This window comes from Esox lucius, chromosome 22, assembly GCF_011004845.1.
Source record: "Esox lucius isolate fEsoLuc1 chromosome 22, fEsoLuc1.pri, whole genome shotgun sequence".
NCBI classification, from domain to species: domain Eukaryota; kingdom Metazoa; phylum Chordata; class Actinopteri; order Esociformes; family Esocidae; genus Esox; species Esox lucius.
The window spans coordinates 8,013,750-8,041,522 of NC_047590.1; the positions used below are offsets into that span (position 1 = coordinate 8,013,750).

The 27,773-nt window shown below is 42.4% G+C and overlaps 3 protein-coding genes across 6 annotated transcripts; 1 reads left to right on the plus strand and 2 right to left on the minus strand.

The window, feature by feature from the left end:
* Positions 1–8,378: 8,378 nt before the first annotated feature.
* LOC105022516 (ankyrin repeat domain-containing protein SOWAHC) lies at positions 8,379–12,019 on the minus strand. The gene has a single exon (XM_010891007.5). It carries the CDS (start codon positions 11,335–11,337, stop codon positions 9,562–9,564), a length of 1,776 nt encoding a protein of 591 aa, XP_010889309.1. The 5' UTR covers positions 11,338–12,019; the 3' UTR covers positions 8,379–9,561.
* A 302-nt stretch (positions 12,020–12,321) lies between these two features.
* On the plus strand, positions 12,322–19,020 carry sept10 (septin 10). The gene is made up of 10 exons (XM_010891008.3): positions 12,322–12,463; positions 13,276–13,390; positions 13,612–13,807; positions 14,045–14,231; positions 15,277–15,438; positions 15,639–15,735; positions 15,875–16,043; positions 16,129–16,261; positions 16,472–16,656; positions 17,065–19,020. Exons 1-10 carry the CDS (start codon positions 12,434–12,436, stop codon positions 17,078–17,080), a joined length of 1,290 nt encoding a protein of 429 aa, XP_010889310.1. The 5' UTR covers positions 12,322–12,433; the 3' UTR covers positions 17,081–19,020.
* A 2,048-nt stretch (positions 19,021–21,068) lies between these two features.
* cep70 (centrosomal protein 70) lies at positions 21,069–27,458 on the minus strand. Of its 4 annotated transcripts, none has more exons than XM_010891010.3 (15): positions 27,383–27,458; positions 26,574–26,673; positions 25,796–25,919; positions 24,829–25,009; positions 24,481–24,656; positions 24,303–24,362; positions 24,113–24,215; positions 23,831–23,997; positions 23,607–23,706; positions 22,979–23,149; positions 22,149–22,295; positions 21,856–22,024; positions 21,587–21,701; positions 21,393–21,472; positions 21,069–21,182 (listed from the first exon to the last, which is right to left on the minus strand). In XM_010891010.3, the coding sequence occupies exons 1-15, from the start codon at positions 27,383–27,385 to the stop codon at positions 21,115–21,117; spliced, it is 1,764 nt and encodes a 587-aa protein (XP_010889312.2). In that variant the 5' UTR covers positions 27,386–27,458; the 3' UTR covers positions 21,069–21,114. The 4 variants fall into 4 exon arrangements, with proteins under 4 accessions (XP_010889312.2, XP_010889311.2, XP_019897681.2 ...); XM_010891009.4 differs by lacking the exon at positions 27,383–27,458 and adding an exon at positions 26,807–27,067; XM_020042122.2 differs by lacking the exon at positions 27,383–27,458 and adding an exon at positions 26,881–27,065.
* Between the last annotated feature and the right edge of the window lie 315 nt (positions 27,459–27,773).

The window sequence follows — 27,773 nt, forward strand, 5'->3', positions numbered from 1 at the left end:
AACATTTTAAAATGTCCTCTTTGCCCAAAAATATGTTCAGAAGGAGCATAAACATGGTGGCCCCAGGGTGCTTGGCCACAGAGCCTCATGTGGCTGGTGCTAAAATGTTTTTTGGTATTGCAGGATATTAACCTTTAAACCTTTCACTTCTCTCCACAATTAAGAACGGGGCCGCTGAAATGTTTCGTTGCGGAGGGATCACGTCTAGGTCCCACGCAGATAATACCTAGACTGGCTACAAACCAGCCTCTCTCACTCCTTCCCCGGAAGTAAATTACAAACTGTCCCTGTGAATTATCCTGTTACTGTCACCACCAAAGGCAAACACACGGATGCAAAATCACTGGCGGACAAGCCATGACATTTACTGTTACTGTGTTGGAGTGATACCCTACAGCTTGCTAGCAGGCAGTGCATCCGTCTTTTCAAAGTATCTGACAAACCAATTTGTCATTCTCCAGGGTAGCGCTCGTACCAAATGTGTGTCAAAGATGACAGCTTACAACACTGTCCTCTTTAGGCACCATGAGAGTACAGGCCACTCATACGCACACCGGTTTACTAGAATTTTGAGGACCTTTGGGGGGTGGGGGGGGCAAACAATATTCCTATTCAAGGAATATTGCAACCTTAACCCACTCATTACCGTAACACATTAGTCCTACATTTCTCTGAATGTTTCTTGGTTTACTTGTGAGGAATTTTGGTTTGCACAAGTACACTGCAAAAAATCTCTTATCAAGCATATTCAGGATCTAACCATTCTAAAAATAAGGTACATTTGTTTTTAACAAGCTAAAGTTGTATTAGATAATACTGCTTGGTTTTAGACAATATGTCTTGAATATCAATTCATTTGTCTTATTTCACTTATTTCCAGCAAATATCTCCTCAAATAAAGTTAAATTTGTTTTTAAGAGATTTATTGCAGTGTAAAGTGAAAATAGGACACACACATGCAAACACTGATTGTGTTTTACATTCATGTGTTACAAAATACAAAAAATATTTAGTAGAAAAGAGTTGATGCTACAATGGTCGACTTCGGACGCAACAATGATCGTGGGTTGCTAGCATGACTTAGTTAACGTCTTCGCTTGCCTGCTAGACAATGAAATATTAATTGTGATTGCTATAGATTAATATAGACGTCTGAATAATACACATTTACAGCTGCTTAGTATCATAGTTTTTTTCTAGCCTGGCACGTCCACTCATCCCGCATACTGCCCCTGTCCCAGAGCAGAGACATCTCACTGGCAGTTCTTTCTGGTTAGGGCGGGTGTGGGCAGCAGGGCAGGGACAAATTGTCATTGAAACGTCTCGCTCCGGAGACATCCAGGCAGAGTAATGGGCAGACCCTCCAGATAAATGAAGCATGGACGTGTCTAAGATGTCCCCCTTCTAACTGGCGTTGTGCGGCAAGCCAGATATAAGTCTAGGAAAGTTGAACAATCTCTGTGTCCTTGTTTTGCACTCTTGTCCCCCAAATCTCTTTTATTATTTAGAGAAAATTGGTTGAGTCATCACTTGCCGCTGAAAACAGCACATTATGAAAATGGGTCTAAAGTATTTATAGAGAACGCTCAAAATCACTCCCAACCAACTCATAATACATCAGCATTCAGCAATCTTTTTCCTTCCAATGCCAATGCATGTTGTTGTTGTTGTTGTCAACAGTTGTTCAGACATTTTTGTTAGACATATAACATCTCTCTTTTGGTGTTAAGTTTAAGGTTAGGAGCTGAGGCCGTAGGCTTCAAGGGTTTGAGGGAAAGGTTAGTACTGAACCGTTGTGGAAATTATGTAAGGTGAGGTTTCAGCTATAGAGGCTGTACTATATTCAATCTATGTCTCTGCTTGCCTTACATACTGCGTGATAAAGGCATGGATTAGTTTGAGATTGAGCCGACATGCAGAATTGACTGTGAATAACAATAATTATTTCCATTAAGTTTTAACCATTACACCTGAATTTTGGCAAAACAGATTGAATCAAACGCTAGGGTAACATTAATTCATACTGGTTTTTTTATTTAATAATATATGCTATGCATGTTATTGTGAAAGAGTGGATGTTACAATGTTAGTGATTTCCTACAATTGATATTTTTAATTACTACATGGCGAGAGAATATTCAGGGAGGTTTTATTTGAACCCAGATAGTACAGGTCTGATTCAACAGTGCTATGTCTTTAGGCTTTTTATTGATTAATTCCTCGTATTTGTGCAGGAGTGAGATTAAAATCGAGCAGAAAATAATACACACAGTTGGAAGGAAAAATCCCTGTGGGTTTTGAAGCTACCTTACCATTAGGATTATGCAAACAGCTTGTGCCGAAGGCTGCTATGTGAGTAAATTCGTATTTTCTGTCACGAGAAAACACCAACAGAAATGCCCATCATCTAAAAAGAAAATTTACCATCTGCTCGCAGCGTTGCTGGCAGCTCACTAACTTGTTTCAATGTGAGGCAAGGGTACAAGAATCAATTGATGACTGGTCCTTTATTTATGTGTATTAATCCCCTCCAATCGTGTGTGTGTGTGTGTGTATGTAACCTTCAAGGTTGTGTTAACATTTTCAAAGGCAAACAATTATACCACGACTACCTCTTTTTGTGTGTGTGGGGGTGGGGTGGGGGGGGGGGTTCTGTCAAAGTACAAATATTTCTGAACCACAATGTTCCACATAATGTTGTATAATGACATGCAGCAACATTTTCCAGGTGAATCGCCAAGTATTGCAACAATGAATAATTTATGGTCACAGACATCGCCTGTGATCTCACATCATTCCACCAATAGGGTTCCCTCTCTCTCAACAGTTATTATGAGTGACCTGCTTAGATAGGTCAGTCTGTCACATACGTGTGTCAATATGTTTAATTAGAGAAAGGCAGAAAGATGGGGGGGGGGGCATGTGCTGCAGTATTGAAGGGCAGAAGCATTACTGCTCATTGCATGCTGTCGTCTGGATCACAAATATTTTAGCCAGAATGCTGCAAATAATTGAGGTGTAGAAGTGGATTTACTTCAGGCGTCTGCAGTGGTTGAGTGACGGGTTGTAGCATGTGTCAACATGTTCATTCGGGAGAAATGTAATATCGCACATGTGCTCTCATGCCAACGGCATTCCTGTCTGGCAGACTTTGACAGCCATACGTTCACTTCTTCTTGCCATTCCTGCCACATACCCCTCAGAAACGTAGCTAGTCCAGACAAAGCCATCAACGCCATTTCCTCTTGAATCGCTGGGGATTCATTCCTCCATGTCAGCTCAGGATTCAATTTATCATACTTTGTCTGTGTAATATAGAACTCTAAGATGATCCATCATCTGTCTGAGTAGAGGGACTATTTAAAAGGCTATTAGATGGGTAATGGAACAATGAATACTAGTGTCATGGGTCTGCTCATGTAAATAATGGGTCTTGTCTATTCTGTGGCATTAAGATGGTTCTTGGAAATCCTCTGACACACACACACACAGACACACCTCCATTGTCGAGCCTTTTCAATGTAAATGGAATTTGTCTCAGAAGAATTTTCAAGATGGCATGGTCAGACGGTAAAATAGGATTTGTCGTTATCCAGGGAGAAGATATATACATCATCTGTGACAGCCACGGCACTATCTGTCTAGGAACATGCAGTACAGGCACACGAAAGGCTTTACACAGTAAGCCTCCGAGGCAAAGCCTTTTCCAGCCTAGAAGAATGGAGCATCAGGCTTTCTCATGGTTCTGTTCTCTGCCAAAGTCGACAGTATGTCAGAGAACATTTCACAGGTAATCCAATATGTTCATTATGTTCTCTACTCAGGTTAAGGGAAGGTCACACAATTGTCAAAGTTTAAAGTAGAGAAGTATGTGCTAAATGAGGAAAGTATCATACATAATAGTTCACAAATCTACAGTAAGAAGGCTGTAATGTGAAAACAACACAGAATTGGTCTCACTGTGGATTTTGCACATGTGTGAAGTTGCACATTTCTTATTTGAGAGATGGATTTAGGGAGACTCCTTTGATGAAACTGATGCCTCCATAGAATATCAGATATTTATTATCATAAATTGGACACATAGGAAGACCACAACAAATGTTTTCTTTTCACCTTAGATCAAAGTGGAAACAGATTAAACTCAAATGGAGAATGAGGTATAGCACAGTGACCCTCCATAGTTTTGTCAGTGTCATTGTTCCATGTTAAATGGGTGCCAATTCACTACAGTGCACCACTTCTGACAAGAGCGCTCGCAGGAAGTGCACTATGAGAGCACTCACAGGAAGTGCACTATGAGAGCACTCACAGGAAGTGCACTATATGAGAGCGCTCACAGGAAGTGCACTATGAGAGCGCTCACAGGAAGTGCACTATATGAGAGCGCTCACAGGAAGTGCACTATATGAGAGCGCTCACAGGAAGTGCACTATATGAGAGCGCTCACAGGAAGTGCACTATATGAGAGCGCTCACAGGAAGTGCACTATATGAGAGCGCTCACAGGAAGTGCACTATATGGGAGCGCTCACAGGAAGTGCACTATATGAGAGCGCTCACAGGAAGTACACTATATGAGAGCGCTCACAGGAAGTGCACTATATGGGAGCACTCACAGGAAGTGCACTATATGAGAGCGCTCACAGGAAGTACACTATATGAGAGCACTCACAGGAAGTGCACTATATGGGAGCACTCACAGGAAGTGCACTATATGAGAGCGCTCACAGGAAGTACACTATATGAGAGCACTCACAGGAAGTGCACTATATGAGAGCACTCACAGGAAGTACACTATATGAAAGGGGTAGGATGCCATGACTAAAGTTATCTAATCAGGGTGATTGATTTATAGGTGCCACGTTCTGTTTTAATCCCCAGCCGTGTCAGATCGTGTCCTCATTACCACAGCAACTGTGTCCGTGACAATGCGAAGGCTAAGCGGTCTAGGATTTAGTACACCTCCTGCAGAACTGACAACACTCTCCCATTTCATCTATGCCATTAACCAGAGGGGGGGCTTGGGGAAGGAGAACAGAAGAGGGATGGGGTTTGGGGGATGGACTGGCAGAATGCCTTTGCCATACACTGCCACCCAGTGGACTTGCTGGGATGTTTATTCCTACTTAGAAAGAAGAAACCCAAGGTCGAATCTCATAGTGAATTATGACTATTACGTCTTTATTTGTTGAACAGATAACCTTGAAGCATAGCAAACTCTGATTGCGCTAACCCTACTCTCTGTAACCCAAAGGTCAGTTATTTTTAAACTTCATATTGTGATAAGTAATGTCACTCACCAGTGTGTTTGGAGGTTACCAAAACCCAAAACTATGACTCATAAAAGGTGCAGTGTAAGAGCAATGCCAAAAACTATTTTCAGGGACGTGAACGCCTAGGCCACTTTCTTGTACAGATGTCGAAAGCAAAACTCTTTTTTATCCAGAGCAATTTACATAAATTTTAATATAGCTTGGTTAGAGAACCACACATCACAATGGAAGGAAGTGCATTGTTCCTCAATAAAGCAGTTATCAGCAAAGTCAGTGCTGTTCAACATAATAAAGACCCAGGCAGACTCTGTCATTAACGCGCCGTTATATCGGTCAAGTGGGATCCAGAGGAAGATGTTACACATGGCTCAGTTATAATCTCATATCTCATTCCCAGACAATGTGTGCAATAGCCTGGGGATGAGGTTAGCTTAGTTCTAACTTGAATCACAAGCAAATATGCAGAGATCTCTCCGTTATACTGACCGTGTTGTTGGCCCATGTGAAATAATCAGCTTTCAGATGACAGGGTAAACACATCCTTTGGCTTTTATAAGAGCATCAATGAGTCAGGGGGAACATAGGAAAGACAAAGTTAAGGACGTGAATACAGATGTATGGAGTGAGAGGAATTCATCCACAGGGAGAGCAAAAGCGATACAGACAGACAGAGGCAGGAACAGAGACGCAGACAGACAGACAGGCATACAAAGACGGCAAGAGAAAAAGACAGACAGACAGAAACAATCGGGAAAAGAGCGAGTGACGGAAAGATCTGGAAAGCAAGATGCAGCGCCTCTGGTGACTCATGCACATCCCCCACGTCATCCGTTTTAGCGTCAAACTCCCACCACGTGTAATTCCACATAACCTTGTCTCTCGGACGTCCTCCCACTCCTGAAGCCACCCATCCATCTACTGTCTGGGCTCCACGGCCTGGGCCACGTCCCAAACCGAATCCTGTTCGCTAACTAGTGCATGTTCATTTGGACTAGAGCAATAAGGGGGCTGCCAAAAGTGGCATCAATTGAGGACACGGCCCCGGGCTGCTGTGTCTGTCTGTGTAGGAATGAGCCATCACTGTCGGTATCCTGCTGCCCTAGTTGTGAACTGTCTGTTAATGTCCACAAATCCCATTATTTCCTGATAGGAGCAGTTCGATCTCCTTCAGGAAATGTGTCCCACACTGTGATGTATTGTGCGCTCAAGGACAAACACACATCCGTGTCAAGTGAACCCAAGGTGTATGTACTTATTTCTTCACTTAATAATTCACGGAATAAACATGTTTTTCAATGCTACACCGCTCCTTCATTACTCAATTGAGAAATGAAAGAAGAAACATGCTGAGATCTGCCCTGGATTAGTCACAACTACCATCGAAGGACCTCACCCAAAGAAAAAGCCTGGAATTCGCTTTGAATGGGAAATATTTTGGGAAAAGGAAAACCATGGCACACATGTTTCCATCTTCACCAAAACTGATCCTAGTGTATAATTTTGCTTCCTATTTCCAAGCAATAGCAACGAAAGCCATGTTTGTTTGAGAACCCTTTGGGAGAACATTAAAAATAAAAAAGTAATAAATACCGAATGTGTGGTACTGTAGGGAAAGGACACGTTTTCCTAAAATGTGTACTCAGTGTCTTAGAAACTAGTCAGAGACTGCAGCATCAAACAGAACCAGACTGACATAGATTTTGACAGTTTCTCAAGCTGTGTAAATGCAAATCTGAGAGTAGTTCCTTGATATTAAGCAACAGAATGTAGGTCTACATACAAGAATGCCAATTACACAATCTGTAGCTTTGCATACATTATTAATGACAGAGCATATTAAACACAGATCTTTGTAAAATATTGAAATAGTAAGGTGTCAGATTCACCTTGTTTGACAGTCGAAATTAGGGTTTTAAAAGGATAGGTACATTGCTCCAGCACATTAATATCAAAGTTACCAGCTTGAGTAATTGATTTAAAAATAAGAATAACTGTTTAAGTTGAGTAAAAGCAAATTTTACAGAAATACAGTTGTCTGTCTCTATAACAATTTATAGAGCATTTATAAACTGTGAAATCAAATCACAACCAAATCACCAAAATAACTATAATTATTTTTAAGTTCACAAGGAAATATTCAACCACCACTAATTATAAAAACAAGTCTGTTTTTAAGTGGCATATAAAGAAATTAAGAAAAGAAAATGATAATGATTGGCACCATTAAAAAAGGTGAGTGCCAGTACAAAGCAAGAAATTAAAAAAGGCAGAATAAAACAAGTAGTGAGATAGATTATAATTCCTAACATGTAAAATACACTGTAATTCATTAATGATTAAATTATGTTCTCACATTATAAATGTATTCGCCAAAACATTTAGGTGTCCAAATTATTGCCAACCTTGTTTTCAGTACTGTGTGCAACCGCCTTGCAAAATAAAGGCATTGAGTGTTTTCCCATCATGTTTTAGGAAGAACACATTGAAGGGGATCTTATACAATTCCTCCAAATGTAATCTTTCAGAATCCTTGAGATGGTTCTGTGTTTTTGGATAGGCCTCTTTAATTCAAACCAATTGAGTTCAAGACCAGTGATTGAGATGGCCATTGCAAAACCTTTCTTTTGTGGTCAATTAAGCATTTATTTCTGGATTTCAATCAGTGCTTAGTGGCATGGCCTTATAAATTTCAACAATTATTTTTTGTATAACTTGTTAGTGTTCATGAAAACATTGATGTGCCCCATAATTTGTGAAAGCCAAATAGCCTAACAATGGCAAAAATATACAAGTTAGTATTTGTTTCTTATTTCAACACCAAATAGGCTAAATAGGCTCTTAGCATAGAGGTGCCATCTAACTGCAGGTTTTGAAACTTGGTGAACCCAAAATACTACAAAGTTCTTTATAAGTCCAACTGTGGCCTTTTGATACTTCCTGTCTCTCAAACCATCTTCCTCATTGTGTGGAAGCAAGATGTACTTGCATCCTCTAATGGGCTGGTTTATCGCCGTACCATTTTGTTTTTGCCTCATCTTTATTACGTCAGGAAATCATTTTGGAAGTGACATATAGCTGTAACTGACCGAAACACACACTCCAGTTCATTAGTAAAAGTATTTTATGACACCAAAACATGAACACAAAGTGCAGAGTAAAATTAAGTGTTATAATTCAGTGGAACATTGCAACGAAAACAATCCAGTCAGACTGAGATGTTAAGTTAAACTACTGTGTCTGTCCCAAACATAACTATGCATCTCCCTTTTACCAAAGCAAACGGCTGGAATCACATTAAAAACCAACAGTGAACCAAAAGACAAAAGCGCAGAGTGATGCCAACAGGGCACTTCGATGTTCTAGTGACGGGGGATTGCATGATCGCACTGTGTAGTGGAGGGATGGAGAGCTCCACACAGGCAGCAGACAGCCGTCCATGTGTACGAACAAGGCCCAAAGATGTACCTGCTCTCTGTCTGCCTCTCTCACCCTCTCCAGGGTCAGCAAGCTGGAGCTTGTTGACATAAAACCACAGGTCAGTGGGTAGTTCACAACACAATGCCAGCCTACTGCAACTTCAGACATGCTGACACACAAAAACCACCAGGAGAATGTAATTGAAAGTGAAAAGACAAAAGCGTACCCGTTTAAAAGTGAATAGTTTTGAACTGATCTTTCCATGTAGAACATCGCCCCGTGTGTAAAATAATATCCATTTGGGACTATGGATTTCATGACAGTTATTCAACTCCATGCACCGTGTGACACAGAAAGCTCCCCTCAGTCATCCAGACTTTAGACTTAAAGGCAAAGAGACCTTTTCAAGGCCTGGAAATTAATTATTTGTTTTTTTTTCCCCATAGCATCACTTAGTCTGACTAATAATATCAGAATGTTGCCAATGATTTTGAAATCAGTTACGTTGCTTCAACCGTCAATTAAAATAACTTGAAGTTCAAACACTTGCACGCAGCTTTTCCTGCAAGTTAAGGGTTAAAGCAGACATGGTGCTGAACCCTCTAGGCTCCTTGGGAATGATAAGAGGATTAGGACAGAGATGTTTACCCTAACCAGGGATGGCAATCGGGCAATAACAGATCATGTAATACTGTATAATGTTAGTTAAGACTATTCACAATAGCTAAAGGAAAAACATGTATAGCACACGTACAGCTTTGAACACCAGGATGGACCTACAAGGAAGTTTGCCTTTCTTCCATTGTAGTACACAGTATATCTTATTGGCACCATGACATGTTAATTCAGGTCCTACTCTTCAGTCCTACCTATCCAAACAGACTTGACAGAGGCCTGGATTTAAAAGAGCTTTTCCTGGAGCCTTCAAGCTCCTCGGCCTCACAGTGTGAAGTGAACGACGTGCTGTGGACTATCTGTGAGGACCTGAATCGGATCTTCTGCAGATTGGGTTTCATTCTGCTGAGTGATGACTTCCTGCGAACGGGCTTCTGTCTGGCCTGGCCGGCACCATCACCTGGGTCCTCCTCACCTTGGCTGAGCAACTTCAGGGGCAGGCTGGACTGGAGAACTTTAGACAACCTCCAACGGCCCCCATCCCCATAGTCTGTGTTCTCCGGGTCTGAGTCACCGCAACCTGCCCCGACGATGTCGCGTATGTCCAGGGCCACGCTGTCCGTAAGATACTGACATGCCTTTTTCCCACTGTAATCTCTGGCCTCTATGTCTGCATCGTAGGCTCCTACCAGTAACTTCACGACCTCGACGTGGTTGTGCATGGCCGCTAGGTGTAGTGGAGTGTAGCCGGCGCTGGAGCGAGCGTTGATGTTGATAGGTACCGTGTGCTGTTTGGCAAAGTTCACCATTAGTGCCAGCAGTTCCTGTTTGCCCTGCTTGGCTGCCCAGTGGAGGCAGGTGAACCCAGTGACAAAATCCTTCTTCGTGATGAGGTTCGGTTCACAGGAGAGGAGGCGGTGAAGGCTTCCCCATTTCCCTTCTGACGCACACATCATCCACTCATGTTCTAACGGGTCCAAAGTGACTGAGCCGCCATCTTCGTCTGTCATGGAGGAAACCTGGGAGATGGAGTCAGCGTCATTTCTGGCACTGTCTCTGTGCTTTGCAGAGAGGTAGACGGAGGTCCTCAACACCCTGCTGCATCTCACCTGCGAGGAGCTGTTAGTCGAGAGCCCTAAAAAATTATTTTGTCTACCTTTAGTTGTGGGGCTGTCACTCCCAGACATGCCCAGAGGCAAATCATAATACTGGCTTTCGTCTGCCCCGTCCTCTGATGAAAGCAGACTGGACGCCAGGCTGTTTTGAGACTCTGTTGGGGATCTGTGGTTGTTCACCAACTGGGAATTGCTCACCTGAGACATCACACCTGATGGAGCAGCTTCACAGTCATATGTCGGGTCACCTGTGGCGCAATCTGTATAAGTTGTTTGGGGCTGTTGCGATGTCTGAAGGTCGTCCCTGATCAGTTTTGGCTGTTCTTTGAAATCAATGCCTGAAACATTTTCAAAATTGTCTGACTGATTATTATTCGGAACCAGAGACCTTGTTGCCGCAGTTCTTTCTGCACTTTTGCCTTCCAAAATAATTCCATGAATGTCCGTTGGTCTCGCACCACAGACATTCACGGTACCATAACCGGAGCCAGATGAAATTTCTTGCTGTGCTTTCCTGTTTGCAATGGTTTCGTAAGAGATCACCTTTCCAAATTCGGACAGATTCGCCAATTGTTTATCGTCTTCTTTCAAGTACTTAAGCGATTCAGATACGACTGGGGTGCTGATATCTGGTTTCAATATGGTACCTGTCCAGTTGCTATTGCACGCGCTGTCTGTACACTTTATCGAACGCCGATACTTTTTCTTTAAACAAACGTTTTTTACTCCATTTTCTAACTTTACAAACGCAACGTTGTCCACGTATCCCTTGAATTGCTCCCGTACAGTTGCTTTCTGTTCAGGGTCTTCGGGAAAAATTGCTTTAAAATGGTCAGTTAAAGCCTGGTTTTTCACTCTCCCTCCTTGTTCCAATAGAAATTGCAAGACTGCTTCTTGTGTGCACTCGGTAGCCATTAGTATTTGGATTAGCTGGTCAAAATAAAATAAAAGTAGGCTCCCGTAAACCAATTATTTCTAAAAAATAAACTATACATTTAATAATACTTGAAAATTAACTTGGGTTCAACTCGTACATGCTCTGTTGTAGCGTTAGTCGGTGTTCTTCCATCACATCATCCTCAGAATGCTTACGAAGAAATTAATAGCACCGTGCCACTGTCACTCCTCCCAGAGTGGCCTCGGCTCTGGACCATCTTGTGAAGTAGAGATCAGGGGTGTATTCATTCCGCCCATTAAACGTTTTAGTTACGGGACAGATTTTCTATTGGACCAAATTGGTCCCTCCTCGATTTCTTAGCAAAACGTATCGCAACTGTTGTTTGGCGGAATGAATACACCTATATTCGTAGTATTTACATTTATGTAACTTAGCAGACGCTCTTATCTAGAGCGACTTGCAAGCATAGGTTTTCATACTGCCCCCCGGCTGTAGAAGTCGAACTCAAAACCCTATCGTTGCAACTTTAAAATGCCATGCTCATCTTGCCAAGAGAGCTACACTGGACCTTATTTCTACAGTCACAGCAATCCACACCTTCTATCAACCAATTCATATGAGAAACTGTAATTCATCAAACGTAATTTTGACCCCTACATACGATGCATCTCACTCAATAAAGTCCCTCAAAGAACCAAAATGGTTGCACAGTTTTATGTAGTTGGCTACAGTTTTATGTAGCCAACTAATTTCCGGAAACGAAGTTTATACCACTCAGTCTGTAGGGGTGGTTGTAGTTATAAATACAACCAAAGACATTTTGTAGTTATAAATAACTCCTCTGTACTCTGTATTTGATTGAAAAAAATCACTAGATGTACAATATCCATAGATTATTACGATATGCAATTTATTTTGTTAATTGTAATTAACAGAAAATAAAATGTTATTAATGTATCTCCCCTGCAAAAGAAAACTTTTGCTAGCCTACATTCCTTTCATAGCTAGCTACCTCTAACGCTCTAGCAAAGCTGGTCAATTTTAAGTTTTTCGGTTGAGGTGTTTTCTTTACTGTCTACTGGTTTTTGTAGCTACTTGCTACTGTAATCCGAGATGACCACGTCGGATGTTGCTCGGCAGGGGGTAATTGTTGTTTAATTCAATCTCAAAATGACTTTAATATAATAACTTTTGATTTGACAAGTAATATGTACAGTTGTCAAACGTACGGCAAATGTAGCTTCGTAGCTAGCTAGCATGGTTACGTTCCATGTCGCCTGTATTTTCTTTTCGCGCTGCGCATTATTGAAAGGAAAACACTTAAGGCCATGTGAGATTTGACAGTCCGCTGTTGCGTGAAACACCCACAATAGTTTCTTGTCGATTTAGTATGGAGCAGAATTTCATTTTGTTTGTAAACTGCTAAATCTAATTGGCTAACCTAATGTATGCTCCTGTCCTGAAACGAATCCGATATCTACAGCCTTTCCAGGTCTGTGTGGCACAGATAGTATGGTGTCATTAGGATGTTGGTCATTATGTTAGTGTATACTTAAGGACTGTACATAACTGAACATGTTCCCACTGACGGGGATCCAGATAGCCCATGAACCAGAACAGTTCTTAATTTGACCGGGGTCATTCCCGGCACGTCTCAGATTTGGCTCAGTTTATTGTTTCCGTGGAACCAATATCTGCCCATTATTTGTCTTATTCCATCACCGGGTGTCTTTTGCACTGTGAAAGCAATCATAATTCATTTATTTGACTATTCCTGCGGCTCCCTTTTTGTAACCTCAGAAACGCCTGACAGGATTGTAAAAGTTGTAGTTTCATATAGTCCGCTATTGGCTCTACCAATGTTCTTCAACTCCCTTCGCTAAGTCAAGATGTCGGAGCAGATGAAAAGATGAGATATAACTGAGTTGGCCTGATGTTATGTCTCTATATAACAGGACAAAAACGCCCAGCCCCTGACCTTGTCTGGCCATGTGGGCTTTGACAGCCTTCCTCATCAGCTAGTCAACAAATCAACATGCCAAGGTTTCTGCTTCAATATCCTTTGTATTGGTGAGTATCATTATCTCTGATGCTATATTAATGTGTAGAAATGTCTAGGCTCCATTGAAGGGGAAAAAGGTAGGACATTTCCTCAATAAGTCATCTCCACATTTATGGTGGACCAGTGTCCCGAATCCTCAATTACATTTCTTGGAATGGTCTAAAATGGTTTATCGACTTTTCGAGAAGTTGACACTAATACGGTAAAAATGTTTTTCATCACTTTTCAGGCGAAACAGGTATTGGTAAGTCCACGCTAATGGACACACTGTTCAACACAAACTTTGAGAACTTTGAGTCTTCTCACTTTGAGCCCAAGGTTAAGCTGCGAGCGCAGACCTATGACTTGCAGGAGAGCAACGTGCGCCTCAAGTTGACCATCGTCAACACAGTAGGATTTGGTGATCAATTAAATAAGGACAAGAGGTGAGAAAAGGACAGTCTCTTGACATTACTAAGTCTATATTTTTTATTTTAAATGTTTCATGTAAAGATGTGTCTGTGTAACGTTTTACAAGTTAAATGATGTGTTAAAAATTTAACCCCTTTGTTAGTACTGCCCTGTCCACTGAGCCCCCCTGTCCACTCAGCCCTCCAGGCACAGAGTTCCTGTTGCAGAATATTTTGATGGAATATGTCCCCTTTAAATGTTTCCTTTGGCAGTTATCAGCATGTTGTGGACTACATTGACACCCAGTTCGAGTCGTATCTGCAAGAGGAGTTGAAAATAAAGCGCTCCCTTCATAACTACCACGACTCTCGCATCCATGCCTGTCTCTACTTCATCGCCCCTTCAGGACATTCCCTCAAGTCCCTGGACCTGGTGACCATGAAGAAGCTGGACAGCAAGGTGAGGCCCTTATAAAGACTGTGGCTCTTTCTCAGATCATTATTATTATTTATTTTTTTAAAGGAATAGACATTCACTCTCCTTACCTGTTTTTGTAGACAGTGGGAATCTGTTGACCCATTGAACCCAGGTCGCTGGTGGGGAGAGCCCACTAAGTGGATGGAGCCGGGAGTGTTACCACTTAACAGCGGCTCCACGCCAAGTCTCTCTTTTTGACTGTAGCTCATTATTATTTTTTTGCACCATATTTGTTCTGTGTAGACAAATGTTGCTGTGGGTGTTTTATATTCAATTTGCAGTTTTGGAAGTGACATGACAGTTGTTAAAACCCGGGAGTGGCTTTTTGAGTAATTACTACTGTAGAAGCGTGACAGGGCTGGACAAGCCAGACATAGCAGAAGGCTGACTCAACCTAACCGCTGGCCATTCACTGTAGCATGGTCTAACTGAGCTGTCATTTTTTTTCTACACTTGTTCTTTTAGGAAGAGCAGACCAGGGTTACTTGTGAATAATTTTCCTTTTTAGATTCTTGAGTAAATATGTAAACTCAGAAAGAAATGTATAAGATGTGGTTTTCACTCTGTAACTTGGGCGACTTTCTGGGTAGACACAGAAAACACAGTACCAAAATCGCTAGTGTTAAACATGTTCAAGAACGACATGCACAATTTTCACTGTCTGATTAAAAACATTTGCTAAGCAGGCTAGGGTCTCCACAAAGTTATTCTGGAAACTCGGCCACAAGCTCTACACCTGAAATGGCAGCAAATTCTACATGTCCCTCTGTTTCCTATCCCTTCTCTATCTTGTACGCTAATTGGAGATTCCGGCCATGATAGTTATACATTTGTATATTTTTTTCATGGATCCAAAATGTTTGTGTCTTTTGTGAACTTTTTTCTCTTTAAAAAGACTACATTCCATTTTAAAAGAAGGCTTTTGTGAACACAGGATGAGACAGCCCTGACCCAGTCTCAGCTTGGGCTGAGAGGAAATGCTGTTCGAAAAGGCCTCAACCATTTTGTCTGTGTTCTTTCTATGTAGGTCAACATCATCCCTGTCATCGCCAAAGCAGACACCATCTCCAAGACCGAGCTCCACAAGTTTAAAATCAAGATCATGAGCGAGTTGGTCAGTAATGGTGTCCAGATCTACCAGTTCCCCACGGATGACGAGACCGTCTCCAAGATCAACACCGCCATGAACGTGAGTTGATGGAAAAAACAGACGAGGGTTTAGAATATTCAAACTTGACTGGGCGCTGTCAGTAAGTGATCTTCTGAGTAATTAGCCTATTAGTGGACCAAAATAACTGTCAGTAAGTACATAGTCTCATAGGATGAAACAGGACATGGGCCCATCCCTTTGTCACACTCTCATGCCTGTTGTCTTTTTGCTGTTGTCAGGGTATTCTGCCTTTTGCTGTTGTGGGCAGCACAGAAGAGGTGAAGATTGGCAATAAAATGGTGAAAGCGCGACAGTATCCCTGGGGCGTGGTGCAAGGTAGGTAAACCTGTTTAACACCACTTTGGCTTCACTGCAACTGCTTCTAGTTTTTCGTGTTTTTTTTTCTTTCCTGTTCTGTACAAATGCCAGGAGTTTGCTAATAAGTGTGCGCGCGCGAATGCGGTATGTGTTCCAGTGGAGAATGAGAACCACTGTGATTTCGTGAAGCTCAGGGAGATGCTGATCTGTGTCAACATGGAGGACCTGAGAGAACAGACACACACCAGGCACTACGAGCTCTATCGCCGCTGTAAACTAGAGGAGATGGGCTTCACAGACACTAACCCAGAGAGCAAGCCGGTCAGGTACGGCAGAGATGTTGTCTATGTATACACACACACAAGGTCGGGAAGGGAAGGTTGTGTGGTTTTAGTGAACGTGTGTGTGTAGCCTGCAGGAGACTTATGAAGCCAAGCGGCAGGAGTTCCTGGGGGAGCTGCAGCACAGAGAGGAGGAGATGAGGCAGATGTTTGTCCAGAGAGTCAAGGAGAAAGAGACTGAACTGAAGGAGGCAGAGAGGGAGGTACAGTGTACACACACTGTGATAGAATGTTACTCTACTGGGAGAGCTTGGTTTATGTCATGGCCCTTCTTTGAGTAGTGATCTTGGATTTTACTGAATTGTGGTTGAAGAGATCCAGGTGAAAATTTTTTTGGGGGTTTCAGAATTGAATTCTTATGTGTTGCAAACAGTCAACATGGGATATTTCTCTGGGCTGTTTTTCCCCCTCAGTTGCAAGGTAAGTTTGAGCAGCTGAAGAGACTGCACTCCGAGGAGAAGAGCAAGCTCGACGAGAAGAGGAGAACTCTGGAGGATGAGATCAACACCTTCAGCAAGAAGAAGGCAGCCACCGAGTTGCTCCAAGGCCAGTCCTTCAATGCTAACACCAACCTCAAGAAGGACAAAGACCGGAAAAAGTAAGACGCGTATTATTGTAAGACGCATTTCAGGTTTCAATGCTTGTCTGAAGCAGCTCTACTACAACACATTAATATAAGCTAATACACTCCCTTTATTTTACATGCAGTGTTTCTCTTAATTTCACGATGCATGTGTTAAAACTGCATCTGTAAATCAAAATGTACACCCTATTAAAACATTGTGTATGAGGTCAGTTGATTTCATCACAGTGTGATTATTGCATATGATTGACAGGAGCCTATAAATGGAAGCAAAGAATGTTTTCTTAAAGTAGGGAGTAAGACATGGTTTAAGAAGTCAGTTTGTGTTTTGAGATATAGGGATTTATTATTATAATAATTATTATTTTATATACTGAGATTACATTTTCTTAAAATTTTACATTTAGTGTTTTTCTTTTTTAGCTCTGGGTTCATGTGAAGAAATAATGAATGGACAAAGACCACATCGCATCAGCCAGCCAAATGAAACAAATACCAAGAGGAGGACATGCAACGACACATTGTCATTGTCTGCCTTATTAACCAAATCAAATGTACCACTTTTTTAAAATTGCACATTAGTTTACCCTTTTATATTTTACTTTTACAGCTAGAGGGCGCCAAAAGATAAGTTTGTTTTGGCTTGTCACTCAGTGGCAAAGGTACTTAAAGATGGAAGAATTTACATAGGTCTCGTAGCAAGAGTTTTTAAGCGGTGACATGGTTCAGTGTGCCAGTAGCTAAATCAGCATAACTTCAAATGTCACAATCTGAGAGTTAGACTGGGGATCATATTTACTGGCACTGCCGATACAAAATAGTAACAGTGGACTTGGCACATGAGGCATCTGTGGTAAGCAGACAGGGGGCAGCCATCTTTATGCACCTTTGCTCTTGTACTTCACACTAAGGCTTGGATTCATTCAAACCCACCATAGCAATGGGGGGGGGGGTAGCCCTGGTAATAGTTGTGGGTTTTCATACTCTGCCTCAGAAGACTCTGTAACCCTTATTTGACCATTGGTAAAAGAGGTACTGCTTGAATACTGGAATGCAGATTTGAATGAATTTGAGCCCTAAGTAAGCACATTCAATTGAGGTTGGTTGGCCAACACAGTGCCTTGTGAGACTTAGGATATCATATGTTATTTTTAATGGAATATCACAGTGCATGCAAAACCCTCACTTGAACTTCTGCAGATGGCAGAATATTATCTCTGCATGCGTTGTTTTGAAATATGCTATTTCCTGATTGGTGTGTATTATATAACATGCCATTTATTTTATGCATTAATACTTGTCGTTTTCCGGGTAGATTCCATGTAAATTTGCACCTAGCTATTGTTCAGGGCCCAGTTTATTTCCATAAATACACACGTGGAGTACATTGTGTGTCCCAGCATACAGTCAATGGTTTCAAAGTAGCTAGCGACATCTTGTGGTAGGACTCCGGTGCCTGCAAGGTAGATTTTTGGTTGTTGGCCGGTGAATGCTGTGTCCTTTAGTTGTAATGGTTTAACTTGGCCTTAATATTTGGAAACCGCACCCAGGGATATGCTTTTTCAGTTTGTGTTAGTGGAAGAATGCACTCTCGCAGCCTGGACCAGAGCAACGTTTAAATGTACACGATCAGCCAGGACCAGAACAACATTTAAATGTACATGATCAACCTGGACCAGAGCAACATTCTACCCATTGCACTTGTTACATTCCCATCGTTGTAGGTTCTTGCCAGCTCCGGCAATGTTCAGATAGAAACATTGTACAAATTTTGAAATTTAAAGTTGAAATCCCTTCTGCTTTGGGATTGCGATCCGCCACATTTGAGGACATTCTGCAACAGAATATGGCCAAATGAGTCTTAATCCCACTAATTATAACCCAGTGTGCTGCGTCAGGGTTGGCGAGAACCTGCTGGACAATAGCGGCCCTGCACTACGATATTCTTTAAATGCTTCTAGACACTCATTTTAAACACTACTTCTATGACTCTGTGCCTCGCTTATCACATACGCCTTCCTTGTATGTTATCCAAATGGTTTTTGAATGAGACAGGTGCCGAGTCGAGAAGACGTTTCGGAAGAGTGAATCAGTGTATTTTTGTTTTGCTTGATAATCATTCTGAATAGAACACTGCGTCATAAATGGTTCTGATGTTGCATAGAACCGTCAAGTGCCAGAGATGTTTTCCTCCTCAGAGGGGATCACTATGAAAAGGATTATTCCCCGCCCATATAATTAGTCCCACAAATGTTGTGCCATATTTGTATATTCATAGCCATTTTACTTAACTTTTTTTTTTTTAAAGGATTCCAGATAGAGGTTTGTTGCTAGGTGTGGAATAGAGTTTATATCACAAATAAAACATTGTCATACATACACTCACCTAAAGGATTATTAGGAACACCTGTTCAATTTCTCATTAATGCAATTATCTAATCAACCGATCACATGGCAGTTCCTTCAATGCATTTAGGGGTGTGGTCCTGGTCAAGACAATCTCCTGAACTCCAAACTGAATGTCAGAATGGGAAAGAAAGGTGATTTAAGCAATTTTGAGCGTGGCATGGTTGTTGGTGCCAGATGGGCCGGTCTGAGAAATAGAAGAGCAACTTTGACTGAAATAACCACTTGTTACAACCGAGGTATGCAGCAAAGCATTTGTGAAGCCACAACACGCACAACCTTGAGGCGGATGGGCTACAACAGCAGAAGACCCCACCGGGTACCACTCATCTTCACTACAAATAGGAAAAAGAGGCTACAATTTGCACAAGCTCACCAAAATTGGACAGTTGAAGACTGGATGAATGTTGCCTGGTCTGATGAGTCTCGATTTCTGTTGAGACATTCAGATAGTAGAGTCAGAATTTGGTGTAAACAGAATGAGAACATGGATCCATCATGTCTTGTTACCACTGTGCAGGCTGGTGGTGGTGTAATGGTGTGGGGGATGTTTTCTTGGCACACTTTAGGCCCCTTAGTGCCAATTGGGCATCCTTTAAATGCCACAGCCTACCTGAGCATTTTTTCTGACCATGTCCATCCCTTCATGACCACCATGTACCCATCCTCTGATGGCTACTTCCAGCAGGATAATGCACCATGTCACAAAGCTCAAATCATTTCAAATAGGTTTCTTGACAATGAGTTCACTGTACTGAAATGGCCCCCACAGTCACCAGATCTCAACCCAATAGAGCATCTTTGGGATGTGGTGGAACAGGAGCTTCGTGCCCTGGATGTACATCCCACAAATCTCCATCAACTGCAAGATGCTATCCTGTCAATATGGGCCAACATTTCTAAAGAATGCTTTCAGCACCTTGTTGAATCAATGCCACGTGGAATTAAGGCAGTTCTGAAGGCGAAAGGGGGTCAAACACAGTATTAGTATGGTGTTCCTAATAATCCTTTAGGTGAGTGTATCATTTTACATTGCAACTACAGTAGTGACTTGAGAAAACCATTGTCTGTGGGGCTAATGTTATTTATTTACAGATGATTGACTAAAGGTTTGGTTAAAAGTATTACGTTAATATTAAAATGTATTTTCAAATAGCCCTTGTATATGTTATATACACACATGTGGAAAAAGTATACCCCCTGGAAAGTTGTACATGATTATTTCAGCTAAAGTCCATTTGTTTATACAATAACTTCATCACATAAAATGGCTAAAGCTAGTATCAGGTGACACAAAATGTGCAAATGATTAGAACGAGAGTAACCTGGGAGTGTCCACCCATCCATAAACATCAGGAACTTCTGGTCTGGGCCATATGGGTGTGTGGTAACACATTAGGCCAAGATCAAAAACCGATCGGAGGGTTTACAAAGCCATTTCAAGTAATACGAAGTACATCATTCCATTGTCTTGTGGATCATCTAGAAATAGAGAAAATAGGCCAGTTGACAGGTCAGATCACCAAATTCAGCCCAAGCGCTGCCAAAAGATGCTCTCTAAGAACATAAAGCTGTCCAAGGGCCACAAATGTCAGAGACTGCACAAACTGGGAGGGAGCGTTGATGTCATACTATGGAGCGAAATTATGTGCTGACAAATAGTAATTCAGCAGGTAAAAGTTTCCTGGGAAGGAAGAAAATTCCAGGCCAGGTAAATATTTAGACAGTACTTGATAATATCACATGTTCTTGGAAATGTATGCCAAAGTTACCATTTTTCTTATGAATTAAACAACTCATAAAACTTTTATTGTTGAAGTTCCTCCACAGGCATTTGAACTGTATGGCTCTGCCTCCTGTAGCTCAACTCAAACCCGTTCAAGCCTTATAATAATGCAGTAAAAAATGTAGAAATGGGAAGTCCTATGATTTGCTTTTATTAATAAAATATCCTTGGAGACATAACACATCACACCAACTGCCAATATATGAAAAGCAGCTCGGGGGGGGGGGGGGGGGGGGGGGGTCAATTACTCTACACACACAGAGAGCAATCACAGAGCACCTTCAGTGTCCCTCTTGTCTTGACTTCAGTGACCTCAAAGCTGGCACAATGTCATCCACACTGTCGACATCTGAAAGATCAACCAAAACAGACCATTAGCAACCACCTCAGCAGGTAGACTATTGTAAGACAGATACCTAATCTTAACAAGCCTGTAGTTACAGTTGCCTTATCTAGGGTCTATTTCTAATCAAAATCTAATCTCCTTATCTAATTATGTTCTAGTCTCCTGAACTACAGTCTCACCTACATTTTTCCTTAAGTCTATTTATAGTCTTACCTAAAATGTGCAACAGCTCCTGCACCAAAAAGAAGAATGCAGGGAAGAACTCATCATGTTCCTTCACCTTGAAAATAATACTGACACACACACACACACACACACACTTTAACCCCAGGCAGCTGCTTTTAAAACACAATTACTACTTTACACAAAACAAACAGAAGGAACTGATAGTAACAGCTGCTACCTACCTGTCAATATCACTGGTCCCCAGGAGGTTGTGGAGGTCACGGGACACAGAGACTGCTGGGTAATTGACCAGGCTGGCAACATGGTTTACGACCTCGCTAGGCGGCGCTCTGTCATCTGAAACAATCGTTTGGTTAGAAGCGGGAAAGAAATTCCGTCCATCCGCCAAGTAACCTCTGGGCAACACAAAACAACCAGTACAGTATGGGGCACGTACACCAAGGGAAATGTGTGTGTAAATGTGATTGAAGGGTAATTCTGAGAAGACTACCCAGAGCCAGGACATCCCTGAGGTTTCTCATGGCATTGGTCATCTCCCCCAGCCTGGCGTAGACCTCGTTCATTCGTGGGTACACGCCGCTGAGGGAGGTGATGTCAAACAGCTTCTGGAAGTGGGTCACCATGCACTGTAGGGTGTTCTTAGTGGGGCTCCTCAGCACCTTGTTGGCGATGGGGGGGGGGGGGGGTCACATCAAACTCAAACTACATATGGTATATTGAAAATCTTGGGCGGCTTTCATCAATATTCACGACATTCCAGCGGCTGGTCATGAAACCACCAACCTTGTCTTCCTCGGAGTTGGCCTCGTCCAACAGCGTGTCCACCAGTAGCATCAGGTCCTCCACCCGAACAACTTCGACAGGACTGGCTCCTGCTGGCTGCCAGGGTAACAGCCTCAGTGTCAACTTACTCAGGGCGCGGTGAAGGTCCTAGGCAGAGAGGGAAACCAGAAGGAAAGCACTCTGTCAACTGTTGAAGGTCAAAGATCAAAAGGATCTGTCAACGTTTGTATATGTTATAGTCTGTGGAGATTTTTTATTTTTATTTATAATGTTATTTCTCCCCAATTCTGGATCACTGCCTGGTCCTGTCAACTATGTTCTAAGACCTAATTATTCCAGACCTTTAAAGTATTGGGTCATACTATTTTGAAGCTTAACCTGTTAAAAAGTAATTACAACTTTTTCTTTCAACCTCATTTTCAAAAAAGGTGACACCCAAAGGCATAGGTCTTCAACCCTCTCCTGGGGACCCCCCAGCCATTCCATCTATTAGATGTATCCCAGAGCTTGCACACCTGAATCAACTTAACTAATTAACAAGCCCTTACCTGTTTAATAAGGTGAGCTAGTTCAGGGCTAAAACTAAACTGTGAGATGGCTGGGGGGGGTCCCTTGGAGAAGGTTGAAGACCTATGCCCTAAGGATTTTCAATCCCTAGTTAGAAAAACAGGGATGTTGACAAATCACTGTGGTAGAAACACAGTTGTCTATATAACCCAACCACACAGAACTAAAACTTTAAGTTACTCCAAACAACACTGTAACCGTTGGCTTTGATTGCATTTGTAATGGATCAATTCACCAAAGGATAGACAGTAACTAACTCTCACCTTCAGTGAAGCCAGTTGTCCAGCCCACATCTCCAGAGTGGACAGAATTTCGGCAGACTCTACCATCTCTGAGGTACTGTTGGACAGCTGATGTCTGGTTGGCGGCCTCTGTCTGTGGAGCCGAAGCGGAGCCCCAGAGGTTGTCAGAACCGCTCCGATGTCGTTAAGGACCTGATAGCCAGGCAAGGGTAATACTCCATTAATCTCACTTGAAAATACACAGTGAGTTGAAACATTTCCCCTAACATTTTGTGATATCCAATTGGGAATTAAGGCCCTGCTTCATTGCAAAACTCCCATCTGACTCAGGAAAGTAGATGTTGAAATGTGTCTGCTGAAATACTGCCATCATGATTATTTTCATGCAGCTTGCTCAACCAGGAAGTCTAGATCAGAATGCTCATGCACCAGAAGGGGGCGCTCCGGCCTTCTACCTTCATTAAGCTCAGGTCCCCAGGTTCTCTAGACCGGCGCGAGGCAAGAAATCCCTTTTCAATTACTAACCCCGAAACACAGACGGTGCTGGTCAATTGTGACGCCCGTCGCAGAACCACTGGGCTAATCGTTGAACAGGATTTGAACCCTTGTCTCGCAATAATGGTTTGACATTGGAGTAAAAATGGAGCACCTTCTCATATTTGGTAATCAAGGCTGCTTCTTCAGCTCTTCCCTTCACCACGTCCTGGTTGGCCAATGTAACACTCTCCTCTTTGGCCTCCTGAGCAGACCTGTGGTAAAGTGAAATACGACATGAATACTAATACAGTAGGTCAGTGTTAGTCAAGGTAAGGAAGGGGTTAACTACAGCCTGCTGTGCTCATCACCCCCCCCCCCCAAAAAAAATGCTCTCACCTCAAGTTACTCTGTTGAATAAGTCTGTCCATGCGTCTTAGTTGTACTTTGTAGGACTTCAGCTCCTTCACTGTGGGTCTAGACGCCAAATCTTTCTTCAACTGCTGAATTTCTTTTCTAAGCTCCTCCCTCTGAGCTTTGGTCTCCTTTAACTGTTCCTGATATGACTATCGGAAGGAAAATTCAGCAGGAATTCAGGAGGAATAGTCATTACGCTGTTCAAGTCATCCAGAAACCATGGAAACATATGTTGTACATCAAGTCCATGAGGTACGAAGTCACCTTCAGGAGAGGTTTGTAACTGGGGGAGACCCCACCAGCGCTGCTCTTGTTGCTCTGTGATTGGTCAGATGCATTTGAGTCCCCTGAATCCCCTCTGAGGGTCCTGGGGAAGAAGGAAAAGACTGACTGGTGAGAGGCAGCTCAAATGTCTTTACTCTTCATTAATAAAAATTACTAAGTGGAAATATACCTTAGCTTATTTCGTAGCTGTTCCATTTGGACCTCGTAGACGTCAATCACATCCAGCACCCTGGGAAGAGACGTTTATCAATCCTCTACTTCTGGTCATCAACGTGCATTACACTCAACGGGCAACAACAGGTGGGGTTAAGTCCTAGTGAGCCATAATCTTATCACATCAGTCTTACTGCTGGTCCACGGGTGAATTTGGCCGGGCAGATCTCTTGTGTATCTGCTGGAACACCTGGTTCTGCCTGGCAACCCGCTTCTCCTCTTCTGACACTGTGAAGTAGAGCTTTCTCTGCAGCTGGGAAACCACGTCTCTCTCCTCAGACAGCTTCTGCTCCAGGGCCTGGCAGCGTTTCTACCAGCAGCAATGCACACAAACAAAACAATACCACAACTAGACAATTACAGGGAGGAATAGACGCCCAAAAGTGAGGCTAGTTACAAAGCAATCTCAATGGAAAGTGATTTCTAATCCAGGGCTAGGTTTCTCCTGTCTGACAGTAAAGCAGGGTTAGGGTGCCAGCAACCTGCACGTCTCTTTTGTCCTGCTGTAGTTGATGCACTTGGCTGTGTTGCTGTGAGGCCTTGCCGATGTAACGGTCTTCCAGGTTTTGTACTTTTCCCTTCACCCCTTCCAGGACTCCCTCCAACTCTGCCACCCTCTGGGACTGGCGGACTGCCCGGCTAATGTGCTGACGAGCTTCTTCTCTGTAACAAAGGCAATTATTATGCAATTCAAATTTGAAAAATAATTATATATAATACTAGCCCTTGGAACACACAATTAACCCATACTAAACGATTAACATTTAATAAGATTGTGAAATCTCATGTAAGCCTGTTTAATTAAATTTAAAATTAAATAACATAATTAGTTAGAATAAGTAGATGTCAAACAATATCTCTGACGGAGAATAACGGTTAAGGGAATCCAAGTGATATCAATACCATGTCGAAGAAAACCGTCAAAAGAACACGCCAATTAGCTTCCTAGGGGGGAGAAGCTAAAGAGAGGTAGCCTGAAATATGACCCAATGTTTCGGTGAAAGAGACCGTTTCAGTTTGGATTCCAGGCTATAGAGACAGGTTTAATGTGGTGATCGATTGACAGTCAGGCCAGCTGCCAGGTGGTCCCGCTCAGTCACGCCCCGGTGGTTAAACCTGCCTGGCTTAGCAACCTCAGCTACAGCCCTCTCCATCTCACTGTATTAGCCATCCTACTCATCTGCCCGAAGCTATTGGGTGACGACAGGTGGCTGGTGCATGATCATGGATCTACATTATTAAGAAGATGGGTTAACTACAGATCTGAAAGAAAGCGTGCATTTCTGGGATGGAGGATTTATGTTAGTTATCAGATAAGGGTGTGCGTGGATGGAGGACTGTTTTGAGAGTTAGGTGAGGAACAGGCCTTTAAGTGTCTACAGGGTGTGCTGGTGGATCAATAATTCATAGGACACTATTTAATATTTAGTTGTATTGCGGCCTGTTTACTTCAGTCGGTTGTTGGACTGGATGAGCTCCTGAATCAAGGTCTGTCTCCTCTCGGAATCTGTCAGCATCGTCCTCAGCATCGTCCGGATGTCACAAGCAGACTTCTTCTCAAGAAGGACCAAGTCTAGGACAGAGATGACACATCATAGAAGAATCCTTAATGGACAAATTCATTACAGTTTGAAGACATTTTGTTATTGTTCTTAAAAACAACTTCGGGTACCGTGACCCTGGCTCTTAAATCCAGTAGGTATCCATAAACAGTGAGGCCCTGACTGGACACCTACTGGGGATTTAAGAGCCAGGGAGTGGAGGAGGAGCTATACAGAGCCTGTTAATGCTCATCATACAGAATGGAGTTGAAGCATTTCACTTACATGAGACAACACTCAGTAACCAGTTTATTAGGTACAACACCCCATTTACTAAAACAGTGAGTTCTTGTCACATGGTTGTGGCAATTGCTATATAATTATGTAGACTGGCATCAAAGCATTCTGTTACTGTTCAAATGAGCGTGTAGACGTGCAAATCAAGTGACCTAAGAGACTTTGAGAGTTGTTTAGATGCAGTGGGAGATGGCTGGCCATAACAAACCGACTAGAGTGTAGCCCCAATACAACCACTTCCACACACAGAAACAAAAAACAAACGGCAGCATGCCGAGTAGCGTCTGAAGCGTTACCACCTCTCACGGACTCAGCATGATCATATTTACAATACGTAGCAGGCATTCAAAATGTTACGGCAAGAATATGGCGTAAAACTAAACCATTACCTGCAAGGTTCTTATTCTCAAGGGGATCCGCAAAGTGAACAGGCTTGAACCCGTGATGCTGTAGGAGCCTGTTCACGGTATCCCACTCTGTCTGCTCATGCTGCGAATACCAAACACACACAAAAAAAAATCTGATTTCACAAGGTAGATGTATTGCAAATTGCAAGGCACGTACTAGAGAACTTCCAGTGACCGTGTCTAAACAAAATATAAACACTTTACATAAGTGCCACCTGGAACTGCCTGTAGGTCCACAAAAACACATAGGTCTTGTCTCTTGACTGAAATACAGCATTTGTGTTCTCACTGTCCATCTCCTCTTTGGCTAAATTGGTCCCTCTTCTACCCAGTAGCCTGTACGGGCAACAACGCCTCCCTGCTCGTTCCTGATGAGATTAACTGAAATTCCACGAGGTCCACCTGCTCTATCTGCTATTTGACAGCAGGCTGTCAGCGAGCGAGTGTTGCTACTGTAGTCGGTACTCCTCCCCCAGTCGACACCTATACCATTATGGGGTTATCAAATTACTTGCCGTTAGCCCCCTTTAAGCACACGCTGCCAACACAGACACGGTTGTAATACATGTTCCATTTTCTCTCGACGTGCAGCAGAGAAAAATATGTTCGTTTACTACCTAGATGTCGGCAGTGGTGCTAAACCAGCCTCTATTCTCTGGTTATGATGAGGCATTTTAATCCTATTTTACGTTAGCTAGCAAGGTAATGGTTAGCCAAAGTTGATCGTTTGTAATATCCCGTTTTGCAAGTTTTCACTTTACTAGGATTACATTTGAAAATAAAATATTTACCATTTTTGAATGAGGCCAACTTTCAAACAAGCAGCGCGGAAGTAAAGTATTGTTTATTGTAGTCCATTTCGACCAATAATATTTAACAAATTGTAGAGTGATAGTTCATGCAGGATTTTGATTGGTGCTTGTAGTTCTCGTCAGTTGGGTGGGTGGATTTTGTGCCTGCGCTCCAGTTCAATCCATTCAAGCTACGAATAATGAGCGATAATGAGGGAGACAGAGAATGTACGTATTGTTGAAAAGTCGTAGAATAGCGTAGAATAATTTGAATGTATTTCTACAGAACGTTTTTCTGTGTATTTAGTATAGTTACTTAGTGACTTGAGCCACAAGATGGCAAGCATGCTTCACACAATTACCCATCACGTTGTGCCTTACAGAACTAAAT

Excerpts from the sequence above, each read along its gene's own strand:
- cep70 (XM_010891009.4), bottom strand. The coding sequence starts at position 26,887 with ATGGACAGTGAGAACACAAATGCTGTATTTCAGTCAAGAGACAAGACC. Across the intron at positions 25,010-25,795 it reads CAGTCCAACAACCGACTGAA|AGAAGAAGCTCGTCAGCACA; the intron begins GTAAACAGGCCG and ends CCTTTGTTACAG. Across the intron at positions 22,025-22,148 it reads CCAACTCCGAGGAAGACAAG|GTGCTGAGGAGCCCCACTAA; the intron begins GTTGGTGGTTTC and ends ATCGCCAACAAG.
- sept10 (XM_010891008.3), top strand. The coding sequence starts at position 12,434 with ATGACCACGTCGGATGTTGCTCGGCAGGGG. Across the intron at positions 13,808-14,044 it reads CAATTAAATAAGGACAAGAG|TTATCAGCATGTTGTGGACT; the intron begins GTGAGAAAAGGA and ends TTCCTTTGGCAG. Across the intron at positions 15,736-15,874 it reads TCCCTGGGGCGTGGTGCAAG|TGGAGAATGAGAACCACTGT; the intron begins GTAGGTAAACCT and ends TATGTGTTCCAG.
- LOC105022516 (XM_010891007.5), bottom strand. The coding sequence starts at position 11,337 with ATGGCTACCGAGTGCACACAAGAAGCAGTCTTGCAATTTCTATTGGAA.